Source organism: Pteropus medius, unplaced genomic scaffold, assembly GCF_902729225.1.
Source record: "Pteropus medius unplaced genomic scaffold, Ma_sr-lr_union100, whole genome shotgun sequence".
In the NCBI taxonomy this organism is placed as follows: domain Eukaryota; kingdom Metazoa; phylum Chordata; class Mammalia; order Chiroptera; family Pteropodidae; genus Pteropus; species Pteropus medius.
Window position 1 is genome coordinate 22,636,734 of NW_024342467.1, and position 27,094 is coordinate 22,663,827.

Below are 27,094 nucleotides of genomic sequence, written 5' to 3' on the forward strand. Positions count from 1 at the left end.
TGAGCCCACAGGCGGGATCCTCTCCCTGAGGAACGAATTCGAACGAAGCGACAGTTTATGCAGCTGGGGGCGCGAACGGCAGAGGCGGGCAGCATCGACCAAGGGAAGAAAATCGAAGTGTGCGTGTCTGTGCATGTGTGTGTGCGCGCACACGCAAGGTGTCCGTTTGCACAGGAATGTTATGAACGTTTGGGTAAGGGATTACCTCTCAGAAATATGCCGATGGAAAAAATTTGAGAATTTTATTTGGCAGTATCGACTCAGACCTGGCAAATAATTCCAGAGATGTACAGTATCACGGCAGATAAGCAAGCACCCTAAATAAGTACCATAAGTATATTTGACACAGCTGTCCCACGATTTGAGAAGAGAAAGGTCAGTGGGCACTGCCGTGGGACAAGAAAAGTGGACAGGGAAGCATCGGCGTGGCAGGCGGGACAAGGGCGGAGTCCCGCTCTCTGATGAGAGACGTGCCATCTGAGGTTCGTTAGGTTTGAAGCCAACACTAAGCTGGGCTTTTTGAGCACTCTGTTTCAGAGAACCCGGGACGAGTCTGTGTGAGATTAGTAACACTGACATAATAGGCAGATAATTATTCAGAGGTATCTACTGATACTGTTTCAGATGCATGAACTTTTTTTAAGCCCCGAACATTAGAAAATGGAGTTTCCTATTAAGTATTATTCTAAAACGTTAAAGTCCTACTGGAAGCTACATTTTAAAAGTTACTATGTTCTAAGATTGACAATGTCATTATTTAAAAGACGAAGATTTAGCTCATATCTATATAAAATGCTTTCTTTAAAAGTAAAAATGACATGATGAGAGTTACAAAACTTTGATAGATTTTCCTAATGTTGCCTGGCTTCTTCTAATTTCTACAAATGTTTCCAATTTTATCATAAGTAGAAAATATGGTAAGAAAGAGAATATGGAAGATACAAGACTCACTGTAATCCAATACAATTTTAGGCAAAAAAAGATCTCACCCAGACTATTTATGGGGATGGGGTGTCCATCATCCCTCCACTAAAATCAAACATTTCCCAAAATGTAAACTATCTCAGGTTCAATACTAGGAGAGAGAATTACGACATGAAAATGACACCCCAAAACCTGAAGAAACACTCACAGGTGCCATCAGGAGGCGGACAGTACAGCAAAAGATGGTGCCTGCCAGGTCCCACGCAGCCCACACGGGGGCAGGTAGGAGGGGGGGCTGGGAGGAGGGAGTCTTCCAGGGAGGGGACAATATGGATGCCAGACAGAGGAGGGCGAGAGGGCACTTGGGACAACAGAATGTGCAGGGCTCAGAGGGAAGAGGGAGCCGCTGGGATTCTGTTTGGCTGTGGGGACTGCAGAAATAGAAAGCCCTGCGGAGAAAGGCCAGACCAAGGCCGTGAAATGCAACGTCAAAGATCTGGGGAGCGCATCCCCCAAGAGCTTTCATCAGGGGTGTCGCGAGGCTGTGTTTTGGAACGGTCATATGAATCAAGTGGGGTGAAAGTTTGCTACCAAAGAATCACAAAGGCATCAGTGTTGGTAAAGGCTCCCAAAACCTGCTGCGAACAGCTGTATCTCAAGTCAGAGAAGTGTTTAGACCGAGGTCCCCAACATCAGAAGCTTACACATGCCAGGCGAGCGATGTCCGTGAGTGACCAGGCCTGTACGGCCCTCGCAAACCGAGGAGCGCAGTGAAAACTCACCCCAGAAAACCACTGCCTGTCAGAGGTGTGGCAGTAGCTTGGCCCCATCAATCATTTAAAGAAAACCAGAAATCATGGTTCCTAGGTGAATTATGTTGGTTTCTAAATAACAGAAACTACATCGATGTTTTGCAAAACACTGAAGAACCAGACAAAACTTTTGTGGAAATCATCTAACTCCACTCCACAAGTTGCCAGAGCATTTAGGACAAATTCACTAAGACATAGAATCAAATTGCCTTTGATTTGGGCTAAGCATTTTTTCCCCAAATGCTCTCATTGGAAGAGATTTCTGAGTGATAAAGGCTTTAAAAACTTCGCTTTGGTAGCTATAAATGGTAGAGAAAAACAAGTTAACTAGGTCTCATTTACCTTTGCTTGGTTTCATTTTTCTCATCTCAGAGTAGAGTGCATGGTCCTAAACATTCTGGAATAATCTTAACAGTCTTTTAATATATGCAAATCTTGCAAGGAAAGCTAACAAATATAGACTGTAACAAATATGGAACAGCTTTGTTTTCACCTGATCTGGAAAAGAGAAACCTGAACACAGGAATGCTATTTCATGGATGAAAAACTTCTGGGAAATAGGACATTTCAATATCTAATATTGTACTGAAGGTGCAATTTTAATCCTCAGCGTGGCCTGTCAGCATACTTAATACTAGATGTCTGGATAACTGATGAGCCCCATGCATTAACATTTTATAGGTAAAAAAAAAAAAATCAAGCTACACATAAATGCTTATCTAGTCTGTATATTTTGTTTCTAGAAGAAAATCGTCAGCTTTTTATCAATGCTAATTTTTACATAGCAAACATATATGCAACTCTCAAATGTAATTCAATTAACATGATATAGAAAAAAATGAATTACCCATGATCCCATAACCATATATAATAATCACTTTACATTTTACATTTTTAATCTATATTTCAAACTAAGGCAGCAAGTAGTTCTGGACCAATGAAATCGCAAATTCTATAGCAAGTCCGCCTCCACTGCAACAACCCATACTGGTATAACCACCATCGCCAATGCTTTTTTTCCATTTTGTTTTTATTGACAAAAAATAAAAAAAAAAAAGATGATAATAATTGGACAGACTTCTCTTGTAATATCGGTGTACTGATGAGAACACCTGTATTCTTTAATGGAGAACAGTATTTTGCTTAATTGGAATGCAAAGTTTGTTTTACTCATCATCATCGATTGCAAATACTCACAATCGAGCTCTTTGGTATTTACCCAAAAGGGCTGAACTTTATCTCCACACAAAACCTTGCACATAGATGTCTATAACAGCTTTATCCAAAATTGCCCAAACTTGGAAGGAACCAAGATGTCCTTCAGTGGGTGATGGATAAACTAGTCCATCCAGACAATGGAACAGTATTCAGTGCCAGAAGTAAATGAGCTATCAAGCCCTAAAAAGACACGGAGGAAACTTAAATGCATTTTAACTGTACATTTTTAACATTTCTTCCCAACGGTAATCAAAATGGTTGCCAATACTGAGAGACTCATTTCTCTTCCAAAAAGTACTACAAATATCATAATTAAAGAAAACAAGTAAACCTCAGCCATGAATTAAATACCCTCTTTTCCATGAGGCGAGAATGCACTCTCAAATCCCTCACAAGCACAGTGAACAGACGCAATTTTAAAGTGTTCGAAAGGAAGGGGAGAGGGAGGGGGAGGGGGAGGAAGAGAAAGGAAAGTGGTCATCATTTACTTAATGCAGAAATTCTCCACTTCAAATGATTCATTATAGGATTTCTTTACAGAGGACCTTCTAAAAACAACTCACAAGTTTATGAGTGAGGAAGATGAGGCTCAGGAAAGGTAGGTGCTATGTCCAGGATCTGCAAAGTAAAGGAGCCACGGAGATGGGCCAGAACTTGAACTGAAGTCTCCCGATTCTGAATCTCGTGTTCTGGTTAACATCAGCATTTCTTAGAACAGTCAGAGAACGTCCTGTGTTAATTATTGGCCAAGCTTTGATTAACATTATTTTTCTTTTGAGAAAAGGTTATCTATATGTTGTTTCTAACCAGAAAATAACTCCCATGTACTAGCTTTATCCGTATTCTGCTCTTCGAAGCCACAATCGCCAAGGAATGGTTCTGCAAACAGTAAATGGTTTTGATTTTCTTATGTTTTTCAAAGATATTCAATAGCTGTGCCATCATAAAGTCTTGTCATTTAAACGAATAAACCATGAAAAATTACCTCTCCAAAATGAAACTAAGGCATAAAAATGTATAAGATACATCGCATATTCTTTTGAAGAAGTAGAATTGTTTTTATTTAAAACAAAATTAGTCACGAGTCAAAAATATTCTAGAAAACCATAAAAAAAATCTGCTATTTTTTCTTGTTTTAAAGTACTATATTAAGCAATGCAAAAGTGGAATTGTTTTCATCTAAAACAAAAGAATGAGTTGCTTCCTTTAGAAAATAATCTAGGAAGCTTGCAAAATACAATCTTCTAATATTTTGCATTGTTTAAAAGTACTATGCTAAGTTTTCTTAAATAAAAAACATTTATTGACCAAAGTTAGAATTACAAAGTAGCATATGTAATTGTTAAAGTTCATTTTTCCTAAAAACCAAATAGATTTATGTTACCACGTGTGTAACTGATGCACATATGAACTATAATAATTTTTTAATTTGAAAAATAATGCTTGATTCCAATATTCAAAATTTTCTAAAAATACCACTTTCATTACTCTGCAGAATTCAGACATGGAAAAGATATACGGTAACATCCCTAACACTGAAGTGGTTACAAGTATGACTCTAGGGCAGCGGTCTGTGACCTGTGTGGCACCAGGGACGGGTGCTCCTGTGAGAATCTAACGCCTGATGATCTGAAGCAGAGCTGAGGCGGTGATGCCAGCGCTGGGGAGCGGCTGCAGATACAGATGCAGCTTCACTCGCCCCCTCCGCTCACCTCCTGCTGTGTAGCCCGGTTCCTAACAGGCCGTGGACCAGTGCCAGTCCATAGCCTAGGGGAACATTTTGGGTCACCATATGAGATGGTAAATCCTATTTTCTACTTCTAATTCAATTTGGAAAACAACTCCAAATGAATAAAATATATCACGGAAACATCCAACTGAAGGAGATTAAAACAGTAAACTGTACTTCACGTTTACAAATAAGCAGTTTCATTTGTAAAAGATACTTATGCCTTCTCACGCTCACCGCAGATGTTCACTTCACCTCTGTTCACAGAGACGCATGCTGCCAAGAGTGAGTTTTCTTTTTAATTGAGTAAAAGTGTAAAATGTGTTTCCATCTCATAGGATAATCATAAGACTGAGTCCCCCGCCCACCCAAAGAGATGCAAGTTGGCTCTTCAATAATTCGACTTCCTGCCTGGAGTTTCCACATTAAATTATCATATACTGTGAATTCACACCCCCTGAGAAAGAAGTTTTCAAAATACCCAAACTGTCTAAAAGATGGAAAACACAATGGTGAGAAGCAGTTTCAGGTGCTTCACTAAAAAATATCTGGGTAAATCATTAACTCCAGAGAGCTTTTTAAATATTTTGTGCCGATGTAATTTTGTGCCGAGGCAAGTCCAACATATTTTAAATGTAAATCCCCTTAAATGACGTACAATTTATAAAAGTAGACTTGAATTGCAAAGTTATATTCTAGACAAATACCAAAACAAGATTTTTTCCTTCAAGGTGTTGATTAGATTAGATTGAGATCTTAATACAAGTCAACCAGAAAGAAACACAAAGCATTCTCAGATTCTCTAAGGAAAAAAAAAAAAAGACAATCTGGTTGGCAGGGTTTCACGCGGAACTAATAATTTCCACTAAAAGCTGTCATTTCTCTAACTAAAGAATAATAGGAAATAGTCCATATTATATATTTACAGGGGTCGTTATTCAGTTGTTTTGTTTTAACTGAAAATCCATCCAAAACACTATCGGTCTGTAGGACAGAGTGATTCAGGTCTCTCGTTACTAAACTAAACATTTTCCTGCTTTCGCTGCCTCTCATTAACATGCTACTGCGAGTTTAAATAACTCAGTGCTTGTGTTTGCCCAGCTTCCATTTTGTTATTGTTTACAGCAACCGAATTTGGCACATTATAATTCAGGCAGCATTGGTTTTATATTACACTAAAGTATTAATTTTTAATATAATTGCATTCTTTCGGCCAACAAAAGCTAGTTCAGTGGGGATTTTACTCAAGTGATTCTTCAATTATTATACAAGGCAAATTCTTCTAAGACTTTGCACCTCCCTTTGCCCTGCTGATTCATTTCTCTATAAATTAAAAGCTCATTATGAGCTTATTTAAACCAGCTTATTTGCTTAAACGACACAGTGAATGATTACATCAGCACAAAATATATGGCCTATACATCTTTAAAACACCTTTTTCCAAAGGAAATTTGATTCAATAATTAAACAAGACGCGTTTTCCTAGCACAATGATGTATAATTACTGAACCCGAATTTGCATGAAAGCTAATGAAGAAATTCTTGGAACGTCAATAAAATGATAATTAGGAGTTGTTCCTATATCCTCCCTTCTACCACAAATTTGAATGGAGCACATATTTGGAGAAATAAAGATCAGTTAACATCATCCCTCAAATGCAGGGTGATTGCAAAGAAGTATAATGTGCATACTTCAGAAGAAAAGAGGTGAGTGGATTAAAAGGAGGTCGAAGACAAAACATAAAACATGTTCACACGACAGCAAGAAGAGCTTCTGTGAATCACTAAATACCTTCCATTTTGTTCACTCGTTGTTGTGTATCTTCTACGCAATGGCTCATGTTTATAACTGTCCGCTTTAACATACTGCCTTTCTAAAGAGTATATTTTAAAAATCGACGTGTTAAAATCACATTTTTCAATACTTATATTTATGGGCACTAGCAGACAACAGAAGAAACAATATAATTAATCACCTGAATTGTAATCTGAATGCCACAATACTGAGATTAAGCTATACTGGCCCCATGGCCAGTTCATTACACAACAGAATCTAGAACAAGGTCAGTCGTTTTTTAACTTGACCTAAAAAGACCATGTTAACTAAAAAAGTCGAGGGAGACTCGGTACTTGGGGGGCGGCATCTATAAGGCATCGCAACGGTCTCTACCTGTGAGGATTATTCTTCCGCACTTTATAGTTTCCAAAACAGTTTAATCATAATGGATTGGATTACTTTTAAAAATGTATAAAAATGAGTTGTTTCTATGTAAACCATGTGAGGAAGACATTTTCTCTAAAGGACTATGCAATTGAAACAAAAATTACAAATTATAAGAATGTAAATTATATTTAAAAATGCATGACGCTACAGAATTTTTCAATTTACCCTATCCGTTTTCCCATAGGTGTGAGTTTAATAAAAGCATACCAGACTAAGTTAATAAATTGGGGTGGGGGGAGAATGATAATTTTGAAATCATTATTTTTATTAATCTTAATTTCAGTATGAATACACATGGGAATAAAAAAATTGTGGTGTCGGAAGATATAAGTTCAGATATTTAGACTACAGAAAGAAATTCTAGATAAGATTCTACGACGCTCAGCAGCAAGTGCGCCCTCCGTGGTGAACACCTGACTACCGTATAACATAACAAGATCATGGGTCGAAAAATCTCCATTAACTTCTTGCAGCTGACCTATTTAATAACATGACAAGCACTTAATTATGATGAATTTCTCCAGAGCCTTTAAATGTGGAATAAAGATGAACAAGTCTCCTCCTCAAAGTTCCCTTCTCAAAATTCAGTGCTTTGCAGAAAGCGCACCGTGTGGTGTCCCGTGGGCATTCCCCAGCTCCGTCACCATCGTTCCCCTCCTGGACTTGGCCCCCAGGAACACCTGCGAGGTGCCACTCCGTGTATACTACGGTGAGACGCGACCGAGGAGATATTCTTCTGTGTCTTGTGTGACCAATCAGAACTATTTTTTAAAACCTACTACCTATCTAAATGCCCTTTATTCTTTGGTTTACGGATTCATTCATTAGACATATTTTAAGTGCCCACTATGAACCACACTGTCGAAAGTCTTGGAGATACAAAATGAATAGAACTCAAGAAGCTTGAAGTCTAACAAGTGAGACACATACGTCCAAGGACAAGTGTGATGTAGTGAGTGAAAGCTGTCGAAGAGGCAGGCGCTGGTTGCTATCGGACAAGGACACTTAATCCGACTACGAGGAGGAGGGTGAGGCATTCCACATAAGCTTTTGGTTGGCCTGTATCCCTCATACACCTTGGTCCAGTGCGACAGTCGGGTCCTGTGTGTTTGCTCAGAGAGAAAGAGCGAGGAGGCCTGTGTGACAAGGAGGTTCATAAAAAGATGAGTTCAGAGCGATCGATTAGGGTCCAGACGCTCAAGTGCCTTCTAAGCCACTGCAAGGCCTTCGACTCTTCCTCTGAGAGAGGAGAGAAACCACTGAAGGGTTTGGAGTAGAGAAGTGGCATGGCGATCGTGCCCAGCGTTTTGAGAAAAGTCTATGGGATGCCAAGCGCAGAACCAGTTAGGTTACTACATGATGACGGCAGATCCAATGGGATTCGCTGACAGACGGGATGTGGAGCCTGGGGGAAAGCAAGGGATCGAGCCGAACCCGGGTGCTCGGGCTGGGATTTACCTGGGGGTAAAACGGCCGTGTCGTGAGGTGAGGAGCACCGCGGGGTACGGGCTTGCTGCGGTGATCAGGGCTCTAGTTTGGACACACTGGACTCCAAGGCAAAGCGGACACATACGTGGGGAGGAGAAGTGGACCGCTGCATGTGTGATGTCCAGGCGAGAAGTCTGGGATGCAGCGGTAAATTCTAGGGTCATCAGCATACGGATGGCATTTAAAACCGTGGGCCTGGACGAAATCACCAAGACTCAGTGCGGGTGGAGGAAAGGTCCAGGCTCTCGGGGAATCGATAATCAGAGGTTGGAGAGAGGAAGAAGGACCAGGGGAGACGACCAAGGAGTAATCAAAGAAAAGAGAGAAGCCCAGGAGAACGCGGCTGCACCGGAAGCCGAGAGAAAAGAGTTACGCCAGGGAGAAGGGCAAGGCCCTCTCAGCTGACGGCCAGGGAAAATGAGGAGCAAAGTGCGCTCCCTGGATTTCGCAACGCGGAGACGGCGGGTGACCTTAAGAAGAAGAAATATTTTAAAGGCAAGACACACGGGTTTCACCTACAATGATTTCTAAGGTTCTGGCCGGGGTGACCGGGTGAGTGACAGTATGTTCAGACAGACGTAGCGAGTACAGCTCGGACGCTCCACCTGTGGCTTCGGAGTGTAGGACAAGTCCCCGATTACATCTCTAAGCGATGAAGTTTCAGCGCTTGAAGTGAAATAGCAACGTATTAAAGCAGAAAACCTGAAAAAAAAACTCTCAAAGAATAACAATTAACTGCTTTTTTTGCTCTCTTCTTAAAATGAGATCATGCCTGCCACACGAACAAAGGCACCAGGCTCATCTCCCATCGAAACTATGTGAGAGGAAGCGGCCTCCTCCTTTCAAGAGACGAGTTCCAGGTGCGGGCGGCCGACCCTCGTGGGGGAGAGATGCTGCGAACGGCAGGTGGGGATTCTGTCTGCTTGTTGTTTTACACGTACCCTCTTGGCAAACACGTTTCTAGAAAACTTGCCCAGCACAGACTAATCCTCTGAGCAGGAAGTTTTCAGGTTTCTGACTAATAGGAATCCAGCCTACACGGACGGGAAATTTGGGGCTGGGTCCCAGCGTGAGCCAGGAATGGATGAGAAGCCAGCGGAGGCTGGCTGAGCAGCTACAGGAAAGATTAGGTGGGAAGGTTGGCATTCGGGGGAAACTCTACGGCCAGCTGGGTGGCTGCCCGTCCGCTGGGAAGCCAGCGACATCGATACTGCGTGTGGAAGCGGCTATCCGTGTCCAGACTCTTCGCTACTGAAGCAGCAGCTCCTACATCACGGTAAATGTGGAAAGTGGAGGGGTGGGCGGAGGCTAAATCTCAGGGGCGAGTCCGTGGTACCCACAGCCGTGCAGCCTGGTTCTTAGGACAGGAATCGACAGGCGCTGACACTGATGTCCTGGACTGACCCCATCAGCTGCCAGTCCTCCGTCACCTAAGTCTGTCATGCAGTAAGCAAAGGGCTCATCGTTTCCAGCCGGGTTGTTCACAGATCGCTGGAACGATTATTAACTTGAAGAGCTCCAGGGAGCTGTGGGGTAATTCAGCACCGACCTTAAGAGAGAGACAACATTTCCAAAACGTTGCTTATTTTAGCAGAAAACAGTTGAAGGTAGATTCGTTGCCACGCGGCTCAGCTGACAGCCAGCTTCCCACATGAATTCACGTGAGGACATTCGCTCCCCGACTGTCCCTGAACGTGGACGAGACTGGATCCCCGAACGCTTTTCCCGCCGGAAATGCATTAGATACTTGGCTACATTTTCATGAGCCATGAGCAGCATATCGAACCCAAGTTTGAAACTTTGATTCCAATAAAATCTGATAAATATTCAATTTGATTTAACAACCCCTGTGGAGCAGGTGCAATGCTCCAAGAGCTGTGTGAATGAGAAGATGATTAAAACGCCATTTCTTACCTTCAAGGAGATAACTGGGGGGGCAATGAGGAAGGGATCAGAAAAACCTCCAGAAAAGGAGAATCGACGAGCAGAGATGAAGGAGGGGACCCAGGAGGGAGAGGGGTACGGCCACCTCACAAAGGACTGGAAAGTCTCGGGGAGACACGGCTGAATGAGGAATCACTGGGGCTCCAGAGTGATGTGATTCTGGCTTGATGTCTTGAAAACTAGGCTGGAGGCGGGATAATGGAGAGAGAGAGAGAGAGAGAGAGAGAGCCAGAGAGTCTGTGGTGAAGAAGGCAGTGGAAGCTTCCTGCCTCCGTTCAGAGCAGCAGAAAAGGAAAGGCAGGCGTTGGCCACTGAGGGACAATTTCTCCGTCAAGGAGGCCCTCCTTCGTCCTACTTAAAACCACTTATGCATATGACCTCACCACGCGCGTCTACCACTTCAGCCTCACACACACACAGCCTCACATACACACAGCATCACCGCTACACAGCCTCACACACCGCGGCGTCCACACACACATACACACACAGCATCACACACACACACACACACCTCACACACACACACACACACACACACAGCCTCACGCCTCTTTTCCACTTCTTCTTTTTTCTCGGCCCTTACCACCCACCAACGCACGTTAAACAGACGTACACTGCACGTGCTGTGCGCCTTATCTGACTGATGAACGGACTGTCTCCCTCACGACAGTGAGGGCCGTGAGAGTGGGGCTCTGACCTGCTTTGTTCGCTGCTGTCTCTGCCATGGCAGGTGCCTGCTAAACACCTGTTAACTGAATGACTACGGGACCGATGACCAGAGTGCCTGAGACCTGACGGTGTCACTAACAACGTCTGCGGGGCCCGGTTTTCTTTTTTGAGTCAGGAGGCTACAGAGGATCATGACAGAGCTCTGGGGCTGGGACAGGGGACCTGGTCCCGTCTCCAGCTCCCGCACTGATGACGCCTGTCAGTTTAGACGGTCATTCTTCTTCCATAAAGTGCATTATCCTCGCCTGGAAAATCGGGGCTTCACTGAACTTACGTGCGCCCACTGCGGGATCAGACGAAGTCCCGGTTTAATGAGCCTGGGCTATGGACTCTTCCTGCCAGATTTGCCAGGTGGGCAAACGCGTCGGGTACCACTGCCCTTCTGTTCGTGTGGCCAAAATCGCTTCCCCAGAAAGAACCCGGGTTGCTAGAGAGCATCTCCCGCTTAAGGGAGTGTCTACAAACGGCGGCCCTCCCAGTTCTTGAACCAGACTCAGCGTGGACACGGTCAAGGCTCCTCCAGCTGCGGAAAGCAGAATGGGGACCCGGGTGTCCTCCGTCAATCTCTTCTCCAGCTTTCCAATATTCTACAGAGCTTGTTTCTCCAAAGGCCACCCTTACCTGATTTGCTATCCTGTTATGCGGGTGCTTTTGATAATGAGTTTGCTCTAAGGATCCCAATTACAAGTTAATTTCCTCCCAATCTCCAGGATTTCCTTTAGTGATAATCTGCTGTATTTCCATAAACTTATAGGACCTCGCCCAGTGGCGGAGCTGATAACCTTTCTTCCTTCTAAATAGAGATGCACCATCGGAGTATACATGGTCCTACCAGACAGCTATTTTATAAGCATTAGAAAGAAGCACAATGATTTTGAACTACAGAAATTTTAAGTAGTTCGAATGGGTTATAAAGTCCTTCGGAAATAGTAAGTGACGGAGCTACATTCAATGCTATGGTTTCAACGGAGTCCGATTTGTTGCTATGTGACATTCATAGTCCCCGTGGTTGGCATCATGGCGCGTGAGCGGTTGGGGGACGGGGGAAGCATGTCATCTGCTTCGCTGCTCGGAGCAGTCGTCTCCCGAGGTCACAAACTGGTTACAAACGTAGCCTCAAAAGCAACAGTGACTCCGAGCGCTGAGGCCAGAAGCCCCAATGTTCTAACTCTCTCACTGATTTACCCGGCAACTTCTTAGTAGGAGACTCTTGACCTTGAGCTATCTCTTTAACCCGATCTTTAACAGACTTGTTGAGGGCAATATCTTTTCCCCCCCTCTCAAGTTTTCCAATTAGATTACATTTTTTTCCCTATATACCAAGCTCCAGAGATGGTATTACTTATCACACACAAAGGTGAGGGCTGGGTTAATTAGAACATGATTCCAAGACCGACCACAAACTGAGATGCTAAACAATGACTGTCCCCTCATGTCAATAGTTCATGAGCCATTTTATAAAAGCAGTTCCGGTTCATTTCTCATATTATTACAGAAGATTAAGGAAATGCTAGCCCATTCACACCTGTATGTTATCATATTTAAGTATAATAATCCAAGGGATTTTTAATTGGCACTAATAATTAATAACTCCAGCTTTACAAAAAGAGCAGAGGAAGCAGTCGCCCACACATTTGCTTTAGAATTAGAAGGCTCCCCCATTTCCACACTCATCAACTCCTCGATGAAGTTTTCAATTCTGCCATTTGAGATTTATTCCTAGGTGCTATATTACCCCGCACCCCTAGACAGTCTCTTAAAAAGCTGGAAGATACAGGATATTAGGATGCAATCCATCATGGATGCCGTGTGCACCCCGCCCCCCAGGCAGGAGGAACTCGAGAGTATTAGGTGTTCGGGGGCCGGCAGAGCTAGAAAGGGAGGGAGCAGATGTCTAAGACAGACTTCACCTATTTCACGCTTCTGCCCCGAGCAGGCTTCCAGTAATAGGTTTTAGCTTGGTGGTGGCAGCAATGGAAAAACACAACGGCAGAAAAGCACACTTGCTGGTTTTCGAAAATTCGGCCTCGACAAAAAAACAGAAAATGGAAACTGTACCCTTCAGGTGGAGACCTGAATAAAACTTCCTATTTTGACACAGACTTCTCTCTTTGCTGGCTCTTGGTAACCTGGAGGCATCTGCAAATCTTGCCTGTTCTTTATCGCCTCTGAAGGAGGTGGAACAAGGTCCAGTACTGCATGAGGCACAAAAGCCAGGGCCCCAGAGAGAGAGGGAGGATCCCGGGCTCAGAACGCGGGCGTCAGGAATGGGTGTGTCTGTCCCCAAGGCTGGCGGGGTCTGAGGTCACGTACTCAGGCAAGATTTGATCTGTGGCAGGACAGAGATCGTGGGGACGAGAGAGGCGTCCCTGTAGCATTTATATCCCAAGTGGTGTCTGCCTATTTAAGAAACACCTTTACCTGATTCATTTCCTTGTTTTTTCTATTATATTATCTCACCACGATAAAATATATGTAAGTATTAAGAAATGCAATCTGTGCAGAAAAAATATTATTCCTAGCGCAAGGTTAAACAAATAAGATTTTTAAGCCAAATCAAGTACACATCATCTTGAAAAAAAAAAGAAAAAAGAAAATGTGTAAATATTTTTAAAATAAAGTAGCATATACAGAAATTACATACTATGGCCTCTTTCTACAGAAAGAGTGTCACTTATTTCATCTCAGAGTTTAAGAATGTTTACTTAAAATGATTGCTGTAAATTATTATAACTATTTTAGAATGCATACAGTGTTTTATTTCTATGTATAGGGTGGTAAATACAAATTTTAATTTCTGGTAGTATGTATTACAGCTTAAAAAAACAATAACCAATGTTCACATCATGAAGGAAGAGGTAACAAACTATGGAGTCATATTATCCAAACAGGAAATCGTGAGCTTAAACCCAGCGAAGCCCCACCATGGCATGGGACTTGGAGCATGCAAACTCGCCGTGTGGAAACGCTTTCTTGAGGGGCGCAGTCTACACATATGATCACGTAGACACTGACCTGAAGTGCCACCATCCTGGCTATGTGCCCCCTCTCTGAGGACAAGCAGACCCGTTCTCTGCTACTGCGAACCCCGCCACGTGGTGCTGGGGCTCACCCCACCGCTCCCCTCGGGGAAACTTTCATTCCTGCGTACCCTTCCTCTCTACGTTTTCTCCTAAGCCCAGAGATAAGCTCGAGCCTCCTGGGATCTGAAATCGCTCCTCTCACATACCCCTTCCTACCGGCCTGCACCCCCTCTTCCTCTGCTGCTCAGCTTCCTAGAGAAACAACTATACTCCTAACTCTAGTTCTTCAATTCAGCTAGTTCCCAGCTCTCAACATCTGTCTGTCCCCGAAAACCCTGTCAAAACTGCTCTCTTCAAAGTGACCAGTGACACTCCATTCGGTGAAACCCAGCAGGTGATTTTTAGTCCTTATTCTGTCTCTCACCGCTGGCACTGTCAGCCCCCAGCTCCTATCAGAACCACTCACCCCTGCCCTTCCGAGTCCCGCACGCATCACGGACCATGGTCCCGTCCTCCCTCCTGTCTGAGCAGTGCTTCTCTGTGGCTGTTTCTGAGTCTTTTCCCGATTCTATAACCTTTGCAAGCATCAAACTTCGAAAAATAAAAGGAATGGGCAAAGAGATAGGCATCTTGCTTGAAGCCGCTGGGACCCACCCGCGTCTCTCACAGGCTTGTCCCTTCCAATACACCAGCAAACATGATGCAGGGACCCTTCTAAAATGCGAATCCGAGTGTATGCTTTCCCTGATCAAAATCCTCGCAGAGCGACCCGCAGTCATCACGATGACGGTCGAATCCTTAGCTTCGCCCGGTACGGTGTTTGCGACCAGGCCCCCAGCTCCAGTTTTCCCAGAGTCACCGCGGCAGCCGCATGTGTCAATCATACTGCCTCGAACCACCTACACTCCCCTAAATGTGCAGGGGAAGACCCCCGCCTGCCCGCCACTTCCACACACTGTGTTCTGGTTCCACAATGCCTCGCTCCATACCGGCCAGCGCTTCTTGTCCTGGAAGATTCAGCTCAGGCACCATTCATTAGTGTGTGCATATATTAACCTGCGCTCAATTATTATTCTTACTGCATCATTCTCTCTGTCCCTCCCCACCCCCGTGTGTGTGTGTGTGTGTGTATCTTCCACATTGATCTAAAATTCACCAATTTTCCTTTTTTAGTGCTACCATGTAGCTTCCCATTAGATGGGGCAAAAGGAAGCTAGTTTGCCTTTTATTTAAAGAAAAAAAAATACTTCATTCAAAGAAAATGTGTCAAGCAAATGTACTATAGCATAGATTCCATTACATGAAAGTTATCACCACCTGCCTCCCATTATGATAAATAAACTTCGGTGCTGCCTTACAGAAACCTCTTCTACTGATCTGCTCTTCATTTGTTCACAATGTTCAGAATTATTCTTGAGCGTAGTGACAGAACGCAATCCCAGAACTGAAGAGTCTAAATGCATTCCATTTGTCATGCGTATTGTATTTAGTAACTTGAATTCTTTTCATGCAGATGTAGTCCATCAATTATCTCATATATTTATCAGAGCTCATTATAAAGGAAAAAAATTCTTTTAAAAATATGAATCACGAGGAAGAAACCTTATGCTATTATGTGAGCAAATTAGCTGTCGAAAGTAACTTTGAAATGGGAGAAATCCTGCCCCTTGGAAAGCAGTTTCCAAGGTGAAGAGTTTAATCGAAGTAACTTCTACATGATACCTATATTTCAATAATTCACGGACTGTAAGTCTGACCTGAAAAGACCTCCCTATAATGAAAGCACAAGTATTTATTTGCTTTATTTGCTTATTATCTTATTCATAGCGTTTTTTGTTGTTTTTTTTTTAACTCCATCCTCTGGAATGATATAACCAGTGAATTTTGCTTACGTTACACATGCAAAAAAAGGCATCTCTAATTAATTTTGCTTATGTTATAATGCAAAAAAAGGCATCTCTTAATGCTCACCTTACATGAACGATTCTAAAATGCTTAGTGCAAAGTGTGGCTTCTGGACTGCGTGGTTCCCGTTCAGATGGTCACCGGCGTGCCCAGCCAAGACGACAGCCCGCTGCAGAGTAACACAGCACTCAGCACAAGAGGAGACTGCTTGTGGAGTGAGATAACACGGGTGCACGTAAGCCCTGGACCTTCTTCCTCCTCAGTCTCCCTTGCACTACCTCAGCCAGCGGTTCCCCAGCCTCCTTGTATACCAGAATGACGCGGGAGGCTGCTTAATACAGATGGTGGGCCCTATACTCAGAGTTTCTGATATGGTAGGTCTTTGATGGGGCCTGAGAATCTGCACGTCTGAGTTCCCAGGTGATACTGATGTTGCTGGTCTGGGGACCGCACTTGGAAAACCACTGGCCCCGTAACTGCATCCACACAGATGCTTCCTTTACTCCAAATCCCCATCTCCATGCAAACCCATCTAGCCGGATGCCCATTGGGAAGGTCCTCAGTATAAAACGCCCTACGCTGAATCTCTACCCGAAACCTCCATCAGCAAAAATGGTACCACCGTCTAGCGACTGCTCAAGCACAAAGCTCGGGGGTCACTCTTACCCCGGGATGGATGGGGGTCCTGGTGAACAGGTCGAGGGATTTTCCATTTTGAGGCTACAGGGAGGTGCATATGTGTCGTCGTAAGGCTTCAGGAAGGGGCACATTCATTCCACCCAGTTAGGGAGCACTTCCCGCAGCAGCTGGATCTAGAGGGGGCCCAAGCTCTGCACGGGGTTAGCAGCTCAAGGCTGAGGGCAAGTTCCACCCCCATCCTGGAAGGTGCGCTGAATATTCTGAGAAGGAATAACTGCGCTCTGCTGGGGCACAGGTGGACCGAGCACAGGGAGCGAAAAGGCCAGAACTAAAAGTAGGTCTGACCCGGATGCTGAGAGGGTGCACCCCTGAGTCATCGGTCTGACTTATAACACACTCGATTTTGCTTTGAGTACTACATACATACATATATACGTACATACATACATACATACATACATATATATATATTTGCTGAAATTTCTGAAAATTAATAACTTGCCTAGCATTTCCTCAGCCAACACATAATTTTGAAAATCTTTTCATGGGAAGAAAATGAGCTTCTCTGACTTTTTCTTCATTCTGCCACCGCCACCCCAAATTACTTGCACCTGGCTTTTACCTACATCTGTCTTCCCCAGAAAAGAAATTAGCATAAGTCAAAATGCAATCGAGTAAGTAACTCCAAGATGTAAAATTAGCAAGACTAGCCAAGCAATTCTTAAAGGACAAATTTACAAGTTTCCGATCTGGCAGGACAGCCTTTTAAAAAGCAAAAAGTCATCATTACACAACATGAAACGTTAAAACTTCCATCAAAAGGTTAAAATGAATCTTAAATAAGATACACTCATACGAAGCATATTTTTACAGTAACTGAACAGAATTCTTACTTATTTTCCTTACTTTACTTGAACTTCTCTAAAACCTTATTGCCGGTAATTGGAGCTGATGAATGCCGTCAATAAAGAAGAGCCTCGATTTTAACACTCCTCCCTCAAAGCTCGTCCCTCTTGTGGTTTTCCGATAAGCTACTGTTAGATTCATTTACAGTCAAATAATTACCAGCTCCCAAAGCAAGACACAGAGCAGGTTGTCTATTGGCCCCCAGAGGACCGCCGGGCTGTTCCCAACAAGCATTCTAAATGACGATCGCGGCTCCGTTGCCATGAACAAATAGACACGAATCACCGATCCTGCTGTATCTCAAAGGACAGAAGGGTGTTCTGAGTAGACGGCTGTGGTTGTTTTCTGAACAACTGTTTTGCAACCTTAAATTCAAAGAGCGCATTTTAGGCAAACAGGACAAAGTCCCAGGAACAGGGATGCGGAGGGAACAGCTTTTCTCGCGATTCCCAGAGGAAGGAGCCACGCGATAAGGGCTCAGGAAATTCAGAGCGTAGGCGGAGAAGGCAGCAGCCTCCCCATCTCGCGGACAGCGCTTACAGGTGTCTGCGGGACATGCCCCAGTCTCGGTCCCGAGGCCGTGGCTCCAAGGCACACGCTTCCAACCTTGAGGTGGGTCAAAAGTCAACTCGGCAAGTTCCCAGCCTATCCGAATCCTTTCACGTTTGGAAAAATGCGACGCACGGAGCACATTCACAGGATTCCCTTGGAGGCTCCAGGAGATCTGCTCGGAGGGACTCGGGGACCATGCAGGCCAGTCTACCAAAAGGGTGTATGGGGTGGGGGGTCATGTGAGGAGATGCTCAAAGGAAACATGGACGGGGCCCAAATGCCTCTTTCTCTGCAAGTAACAGTGAAACGCTCTCGCATAAGCAGTTCCCACGGCAAAGTCAAGCATGGGCAACCGGCTTGCTACCGAAGAAGTTTAGGCTCTGGCTTGAGCTCCTCACGGCCCCAGACCAACATCACTGCTCTGCACGCGCACTTCTCTCCCTGAGCCACTTCCCACAACGACTCCTCACTCCCCAAACAGTTGTGGGGAATTAAAGACAAGAGCAAGTCATTACACAGAAATTTTAATAATAAAAATTCCACTTTTAACGAATCAGATAGACCTTATTTGGACGCGTGCGTGTGTGTGCGTGTGTGTGTGCATGTGCACGTGTGTATGTGTGTGTATGCGTGTCCATAAATCATCCATAAGACAACATAATTAGGTTTCGACACACATATTTTGTGGTGCTTACCAAACTTCACCCTGGGGCACACAGAGAAAAGTGTTCTTTGTATGGAACGTGGGTCAACGCACAACCTGCTTGTGAAGCTGGAGGTAGCCGGACCGGGGCACCAGCCACTCACTAACGCGTCATCTCCCTGACCACAGCCGCTGTTTTAATAAAATGCCACCTTTACCTCGTCAAAGATTCCATCAGAACTGACCATTTTAACAATCAAAAGTGACCCGAGAAAACCACGGTGAATATCTGAGTAAACATCGCCCTGCTACTTCAGCTCGTATGCAGACAGGTGAGCCATGCACACCGGGCATGAAGCTCTGAGAATTCACGTTTCTACCTAGGTGTATTAAATTCCCAACTGAATGTTTTCTAACCTTCGAGCTATGAATCTGAACACAAGGAAGGAAAATCAGCTAAAGTTGGCCTTTCACTTACGTACGTTATCATTCTCTAGCTCATATGCATTGTACTCACTCTACTTTTCTCACGTATCCCAATTATTTAGTAATTTTTGATGACTGAAACTATTTCCTTGGAAACGATGCCTAACCTGTACCCAGCACTTAGACTAAAACTCTACCTCCAGTCCAACTTTCAAGATATTTTACACTCCTTAAGAGAATTAGCAGCATTCACTTTTAGTAGTTTCTGGGTCACTGAAACAAATTTCATAGAGAATGAAATATTTTTTCCTGATCATTAGGAAATGAAACATGGAGAGGAACGCTCGAACTACCTGAATAATCAATCAACGGCAAGCTGCCTAAGTGGTCTGTTGGGAGCAAGTCCCCTGTGCTCTTTTTACGATCAAACACTCAAAAATATTTTTGTAGTTGATTTTACATGAGGAAGAGAAGAAATCCTACAGAGCAGAAAACTATTTTATGCAGGTGGTAAGGCTTAAATCAAACTTTTTTAATTGCCTAGGATTTACAAAACTTCAGAATAAGAACTCAGGTGGCCCTAAGTGAGGTCTCAGGCAACTGCAGTGAGTTGGCGGCCCCTGCCAAAAAAAAAAGAAAAAGAAAAAAAAAGAAAAAGAAAGAGACATCCACAATTCCAACCCCCCAAAAACTGTAAATCTGTAAATCTGACCGTATTTGGAAGAAGGGTCTTGTCAGTAAGTCAAGGATCCTGAAATTAGAGCATCTTGAATCAACACGGGCCTTGAATCCAAAGACGAGTCCTTAGAGGAAAAGGAGATACAAGGAGACACACGGAGGGCATGTGACGACGGAGACCAAGTGTGACGTGCTCCTTAGACAGGCCACAGAACGCCGAAGGTCGCTGACGGCCACAGAAAGCAGGAGAGGCATGGCACAACTGTCCCTCACAGCCTCCAGCAAGAACCGACCCGGGCACACAGCGATTTCGACGGCTGGCCTCCGGCACAGCGAGGATGAATTCCCATCGCCCTCAGCCACAGTCTGTCACTGTTCGTCACGACAGCCCTAGAAAACGAACACTACCTAGTGAACACTTACCGTAGCCAAGCGTTTTCCAAGAACTTAGGCATGTCGCTTTACTTAATCGTCATGACGACAGCGTGAGTTAGAAATACTGTCTCCGCTTTACAGATGAGGAAATGACGACATGCGCGGGGTCCGGCCTGCGATCACACAGGAAGGACAAGCAGGGACAAAGCCAGGCACCACGGGATGTGCCTTTAACTGCTTCAGCAGACCCGCCTGCACGTGACGAACAAAGCATGCCTCGCGGCATAACGGAACGTAAATACATAGAGCGCGAGGCCAGGTCACAGAGACCTGGAAAACAAACAAAAACGGAGAAAGGGTTTTTGTCCATAATACAGCACGTAAACGACAAACAGTTCAGGCTTTTAACGTATTGCCAAGTCCACCGGCTCGGCCTCCAGTGTATGTCTTGCAGCCACCTGCTTTTCTCCACCTCTAAACGCTGCGATGCTAGGATAAGCTACCGGGTGCCACTCACCTGGAGCAAAGACTAACCTCAAAGTAGTCTCTCAGGCCTGTCCAAACCACTCCTCCCACGGAAGTCACATTTATCATTTAAAAACAAGTCATCTTGCTCATCTGAAAATCGTCGATGACTCCCCAGCGTTCTTAGAATAAAATCAAAGACTCAACACGGTCCAGCTTCCTCTCCAACCGTCTCATCCATCACTCTCTCCCTTCCTTAGGCTGCAGCCGGAATGGCCTCCATTCCGAATCACAAGCATTCCCAGCCTCTGTCTCTGGGCCTCTCGTGCTTGGCGCTGCCTCTACGAGACGTCCTCCTTGCCTAACTCCTATGCAGCTAGGCTGCCTCGTCCTATGGGGCTCAGCTCACTGCCTGCCTCAGGCGCTCTCCTTCAGTGAGCTAGTGTTTAATAACAATAAACATCGCAGTGTTTATTATTGCCATAGCACTTATCAGAATGTGAGAATTTCATTTATTTACTTCTTTACTCTCTAATGCAAGACAGAACACAATTTCCAAGAGGGCAGAGACCTCGCCTAGCTTGTTTACCAGTAAACCACAGCACCTACAATGGTGACTGGCACATAACAAAAATCAGAGAATGGCATGATACAGATTGGTATCCCAAGAAACGTGGTCGGGGTACTAGAGTACGGGGTGGCTCCCAAAAAGTCACAGACTAAAGAAACAGCCAGATTAGGAGGCCGACGCTACACACCAGTGATGGGCGTTCGAGAGCCTGGGTAAGAATCGAGTGAGAAAGAACAGCAAATTTAAAGACCTCTAGAAGGTAAAGCAGGAAAATTTGATGACCCATGAAACACACAGGACACAAGAAACAGAAATGCTGAGAGTCGAGAAGTTGCCCCAAGCCTCAAAGCTTAGGTTACGTGGAAGATTTCCATAACATTTAGAGCCTACACTTTATAATTTGTATAATTTATAGCTGTTGATTTATCCAATGATAACCAAACACGAACTAAGAATCCAGCAGAGATATTCAGGAGGCTCACTAAACTTCACAAAGGTTTCATCTGATACGACTAATGTGGGAAAGTTATTTTTGCCAGCAGATATATTAATATACCCGTGCTTATCAGAGGGATTACCGAGTAGATATTAAAATATGCTATATATCAGTATCACATAAATAGAGATACTAGGCTACAAGTAAGGGATAGTACTTTACGTCAAGTAGCAACAAAAAACATAAAAAAAACTCAATTTCATAAATTTATAAGGCACATAAGTCGAGGCAGTAAACAACTCCCCTCTGAAAGTGACAGGTACCAAAAGGACACCAGACGGATAAAAAGACGACTGTGGCTATTTGTAACGGATGCTGTTAAATCCAGCAATAAACGCTTCATGCTTGTTGCTATGTTATTTCATGTTCTTCTGATACCTTTAGTATCTTCAAGCGCACCGCCAAAAATTTCAGTACTCAAAACTGTGTCCGAAATTTAAAATGTTTGATAGTCACAACCTGCAACATTTAAAGCATCATGCTAGGTAGTGGCAAATAAATATGAACAGATTGCAGCCTAGTGGGGCTCATAAAACTCACAAGCTATTAAAGAAAAGGGACACACAGACATGCACACAAATCACAGAAAGAGGCATATAAGTCAACTTGTGGCATGACAGCATAAGCAGCTCTGTTGATCTAGTGTCCAGTGAAACTGGTGAAAACTATGTACTTTTTTAAAAATTTAATGCCTTTGGGAAAAGGTCTCAAGGGCAAACAGCAAGTAAAAAAAAAAAATCTATTCAAGAAAATCTATGAAAATTCTGTAAGAAAGGCAGGGTGCGTGGTGTTTGAACCAAGGTCGTCCCCTCTCTCCCCACTCCTAGTTCAGAGATAAAGAGGAACATTTTATAATAAGAGGGTCAGTGCCTCAGGGAGATATAAGTCATAAACATATACCCAGCTACTCACAGTGCACTAAATATATGAAGCAAAAAGTAACGGAAATGAAAGGAAAGACAGGCAATTCAACAATAATATTTGGAGACTACAATACTCCACTTTCAATAAAGAACAGAATAACGACAGGAGACCAACGAGGAAACGGAACAATGCCGTAACCAACTGACAGACATCTGCGGCGCGCTCCGCCCCACGACCGAACAGACATCTTCAAGTGCACACGGAACAGTCTCCAGGACAGACCACGTGGTACGCCATGAGATAAACCTCGATCGGTCTCAAAGGGCAGATATAATTCAACATTATGCTCCGCAATCACGGTGGAGTTAAACTAAAACTCAACACCTGGGACATTTCAGGGAACTCACGCATGATGTAGAAATTAAACAACACGCTCCTCGCTACAGACTGTTTGTGCCCCCTCCCACTGATACGCTGAGATCCGGACCCCTAATGCGACAGTGGCGGGAGGCGTGCCTCCGGGAGGCAACCTGGCCACGCGGGTGGGGTCCTCATGAGGGGATCAGCGCCTCATCAGGAGAGAAGCGCTGAGCGTGTCGCCTGCTCTTCGCCGTGGGAAACGCACACCAGGAAGAGCCCTCGCTGCGCCGACCACGCTCGCACTTTGCTCCTGGACTTCCAGACTCTGGAACCATGAGACATTCGTTTCTGCTGTCGACAAACCACCCAGCTGATAGTGTGTGGCCGCAGGCCCCCAACCTGACGCTCCTCAATAACCCATGGGTCCAAGAAGAAATCGAAAGGGAAGTCGGAGAAGAAAAGAATAAGGTCGTGGTCAGCAACAGAATGGGAGGTGGCGAGGAGCCCCCAGAGCGTATCGTGAGTCGATGCTAATGAGGAAAAGGCGAGAAAGCTCCACAGGGCGGAGGAAGCGGCGTTTAAGGTGGGTCTCGGAAGGTGAACGCGAATTTATCTGGCAAAGACAGGGACCGAGGGAAACATGAAGCAGCGGCTTACCAAGACAGGAAAGTATCAGACCGGACGACACATTCTGGAATACGGCCGAGGGGCAGAGGATGCGGTGGAGGACGACGGATGCTGGAGACGGAGGTCGGGCCAGGCGCACGCTCTGTGGGGTGTGGGCTTGGTTTCAGGTAATAGGGCGTCACAAACTCTTATAAAAAAGGGAAGTGACATGCACAGATCCGTGTTTTACACGGCATTCCGCCCCACGGCATTCATGTGTGTTACCGTCGTCTCTTCAGGACTTAAGACGGGTTTTTCTGAGTCAGGTGAAATGCCAGGTACTTCCTCTGGTGCCACCACAGGCACCGCTGCAATGCTGGGGACATGGCGGCCATGTAATAAAAGTTCCTTTTTTTACTGCAAACTGCAAAATTCCTAGAGACATTGTGCCCGGACACTGAAGAATATTTCTTTTATTTTTTAATTTTGTTAGCTTTGCTGGCTATCCAGTATAATTGAGCAAATTATAACTGAATTGTGTTTCCTTACTCTTTAAAGCTACTAAGAAAGAAGTCTTCACAGTGTCCCCTCTTTCTTCCACATAGCAATTTTTAAAGCACAGTGCTTAACAGAGAATGAAGCCAATTAAGAAACCAGATCTTTGTTACTGCCGTTTATATCCACAAGGAGGTAAAAGCCATCTGCATCTAAAGACCACAATAAAATCTGCACCGCAGCAATGCACCAAATATACTGTTTATTGTAACTGTTCTAGAAAAATCTGTAATGAAATAAAACGCAACGATTTAGAAGCATAACCAGCAAATTCAATCAAAGAGCATAAAGCCTTACCACCCGTCACTATTAAAAGACTGTCTCCGACCTCTCCCAAGACACTTTTTAAAACCAGGCTCATGGGACTGGGTACGACAGGAAGAGCAGCAACGGACAGCGGAACGGCTGGGGTTATAAAGCCAAAACTTTCATTTGACATCATCATCTTGGTTGTGTCATTTTCCCAAGTGAAGTTCCACAGCCTGAAAACAAGAGCAGATAAAGCCCGTGGCCGTGGCGGTCCAGGGCGAAAGCGTGAATTCAGGCAACGTCAAAAAGAAATCATTTTTAAAGATACTGGTCAAGGCCTCGTGACAAGCGCTCGCCGTGGTGGCCGGGCCAACAGGGCCAAGGTTTGGACGGAGAGGACAGGACTGAGAGACTGGCAAGGAGGCCGGAGGTCAGAGAGAGGAAACTTGAAGGGCTGGTCCACAGTAGGGCCAATGAGCCCATGTTTCTGAATATCCCAGGGGTACAGATGCTGCTCGTTCACTGATTACCCTGTGAGCACCACAAAGTTACGGGGCACACGATTAAACCACAGTTCTGCCAAACATAATTCACGTTGGCAGGATCTATTTCCTATTATCCGAAAAATACTGGATAAGGCATTACGGACTCAGAATTTCTTCTGACATGATTTTCAAAAGACCAAAATGTTTGCAAAAAAATAACATAATCCCAAAACTAAAATCATCTGTTAATTATAGGTTGCCTGGGAAGACAGTATCTTCAAATAACCTCTCTGCAGGGCTCCAGACATTCCCCACCTTTGGAAAAACATCAGGTGTCTAACTACACGTGAGACTTAAAGCCATGGAACCATTTGTGTAAACTAAATGTAGCACCTAATTTAAAAATTTGCAAACAGTCCCTGATCTCCATCTTACTATAAATTCCCACAGCTAGACAAGGGTTCTTTTTTTTTTTATTTGCAAAGTAACTGAAGGTAAAAGAAATAAAAATCGAATAAATTTGTACCCCATTTTAACGAACAAATACATAATCAAAACAGAAAACAATTAGAAATACATTTTCCTATTAGTCAATGTCATACACAACCACAAACCCCTAAGGGACCCTGACCTGTGGAGGGACAGGCCGATGACCTCTGTGAGGGAACACGCCATCTGACTAACCTATTTGAATTTCCCCAGGAGTGTCCACAGACAGAGAAGCATCCAACCAAGTTTCACATGAAGATCTTTAAAATCAAGTTAATGTAGGATTCGATGTCTCTGAGAGCATCTAACTAGTTGACGGCCTTGCCCAACACTATTCGGGGTGGCCGCGATGGTGTCTCCGTCACGTCAAGTCAACCTGATAAAACAAAATAGGTTTGGAGTTTAAAAAAAAAATGATTTGTTTAACAACAATTGACTAATTTTATGTCGGCCACACATAATGAATGTAGGAAGACGGGGAAAAAGGCAGCGATGAATGAGCAGTTTAAACGAGTGGTCCTCGGAGACCGCAGTACAGTGCATGTTTACGTGTATATAAACCAGTGCAGAACGACATCTCCGGCCTGACCATGAAAATAAGCTCTGAGAGGCAGTGGAAGTTCCAGAGGTTTTCTTTATATATATGGAGAAACGAATTCACTCTACCAGGCACCAGAGAAATTGGAATAAAACGCAGCCTTGGCCTTCAGGAGCCCAAGTCCCATGGAGAGGGAGACGTGGACGCAGGACCTGCAGTCGGTGGAAGGCGGCCTCACGGGGCCCTGTGCCTGGAGCCGTGAGCAGTGAGGACAAGTGGCAATGATCAGGGTCACATGAGGACGGGCTTCGCCATGGAGGAAGGGCGGGGATGTGCATGGGACGCCATGCGACCGGGGCCTTGCGAAACGGGCCAACAGCTGACCGGGACCTGAAGCAACATGGCCTACGAGGGGGAAGTGAAGGGACACAGACCAGAACGGTCACCAGGCCGCAGACCACAAAGGGCCTTTAACGCAGTGCCACGGCCTGAGCGTGCCCTCGGAGTCATGTGATCTTCCAATGCACTGTGGGGAAAATAAAGATACAAACAAAAACCATAAAATAACCAGGAAGTGTTCTTTCCAAAACCACGGCTTCAACAGTGTTTCCTTGGGAAAGATCTCATTGAACTTGAGAAGGTCCAGAGAAAAGCTACTAAAACGATCAGAAAAATGAAGGGGAAAGGTTCATAAATCGAGACGAACTGCAAAGTTGAAGGTACAAAAGTTTAGACTGGAAAGAACTGAAGTCTATAAAATTCCTACATTAATAAGGGCTCAGTCGCTCAATTTCAGAACCCTCGCTTAAAGGAGGACCCCTGAAGCTTAAGGGAGAAAGAAGGCGATGCTGGGTTACATGAGAATGACTTAAATGTCCATGCGATTCCACTTCCGATGCTGAGGACGGATTTCCCCACGGTCGCCTCCCGCCGGTGAAATCCTCCTCAGCTCTCCGAGCCCACCTAATGTCACCTCCAGCCCAGTCAGAACTCATCGTTTCCTCCCCAGGACTTCCACGGCATCGCTCTTAAGACACCCTTTCCTGTGTCCCTCCAAAATGGAAATACATGTCTAAAGGCTGGGGACCACACCGCATGCATATCTGTGTGCCCGACAGTTTTTAGATTCAATAAATGCGTATTTGTTTAATGCAAAACTATTCATGGAGAGCCTATGAAATGCACAGCACCATGCTTA

The 27,094-nt window shown here is 44.6% G+C and overlaps 1 protein-coding gene across 7 annotated transcripts in view; it reads right to left on the bottom strand.

Moving 5' to 3' along the window:
• Positions 1–27,094, bottom strand: part of IMMP2L (inner mitochondrial membrane peptidase subunit 2) — a 694,672-nt gene that overhangs the window by 462,560 nt on the left and 205,018 nt on the right. The window contains exon 6 of one of the 7 annotated variants that reach the window (XM_039862783.1): positions 25,710–25,734. The exons of the other annotated variants lie outside the window; for them this stretch is intronic. Within the exon in view, the coding sequence (XP_039718717.1) occupies positions 25,725–25,734 (10 nt within the window). The 3' untranslated portion in view covers positions 25,710–25,724. Of the gene's footprint in view, positions 1–25,709; positions 25,735–27,094 lie in introns of those variants that run through there. 7 annotated transcript variants of the gene reach the window in all.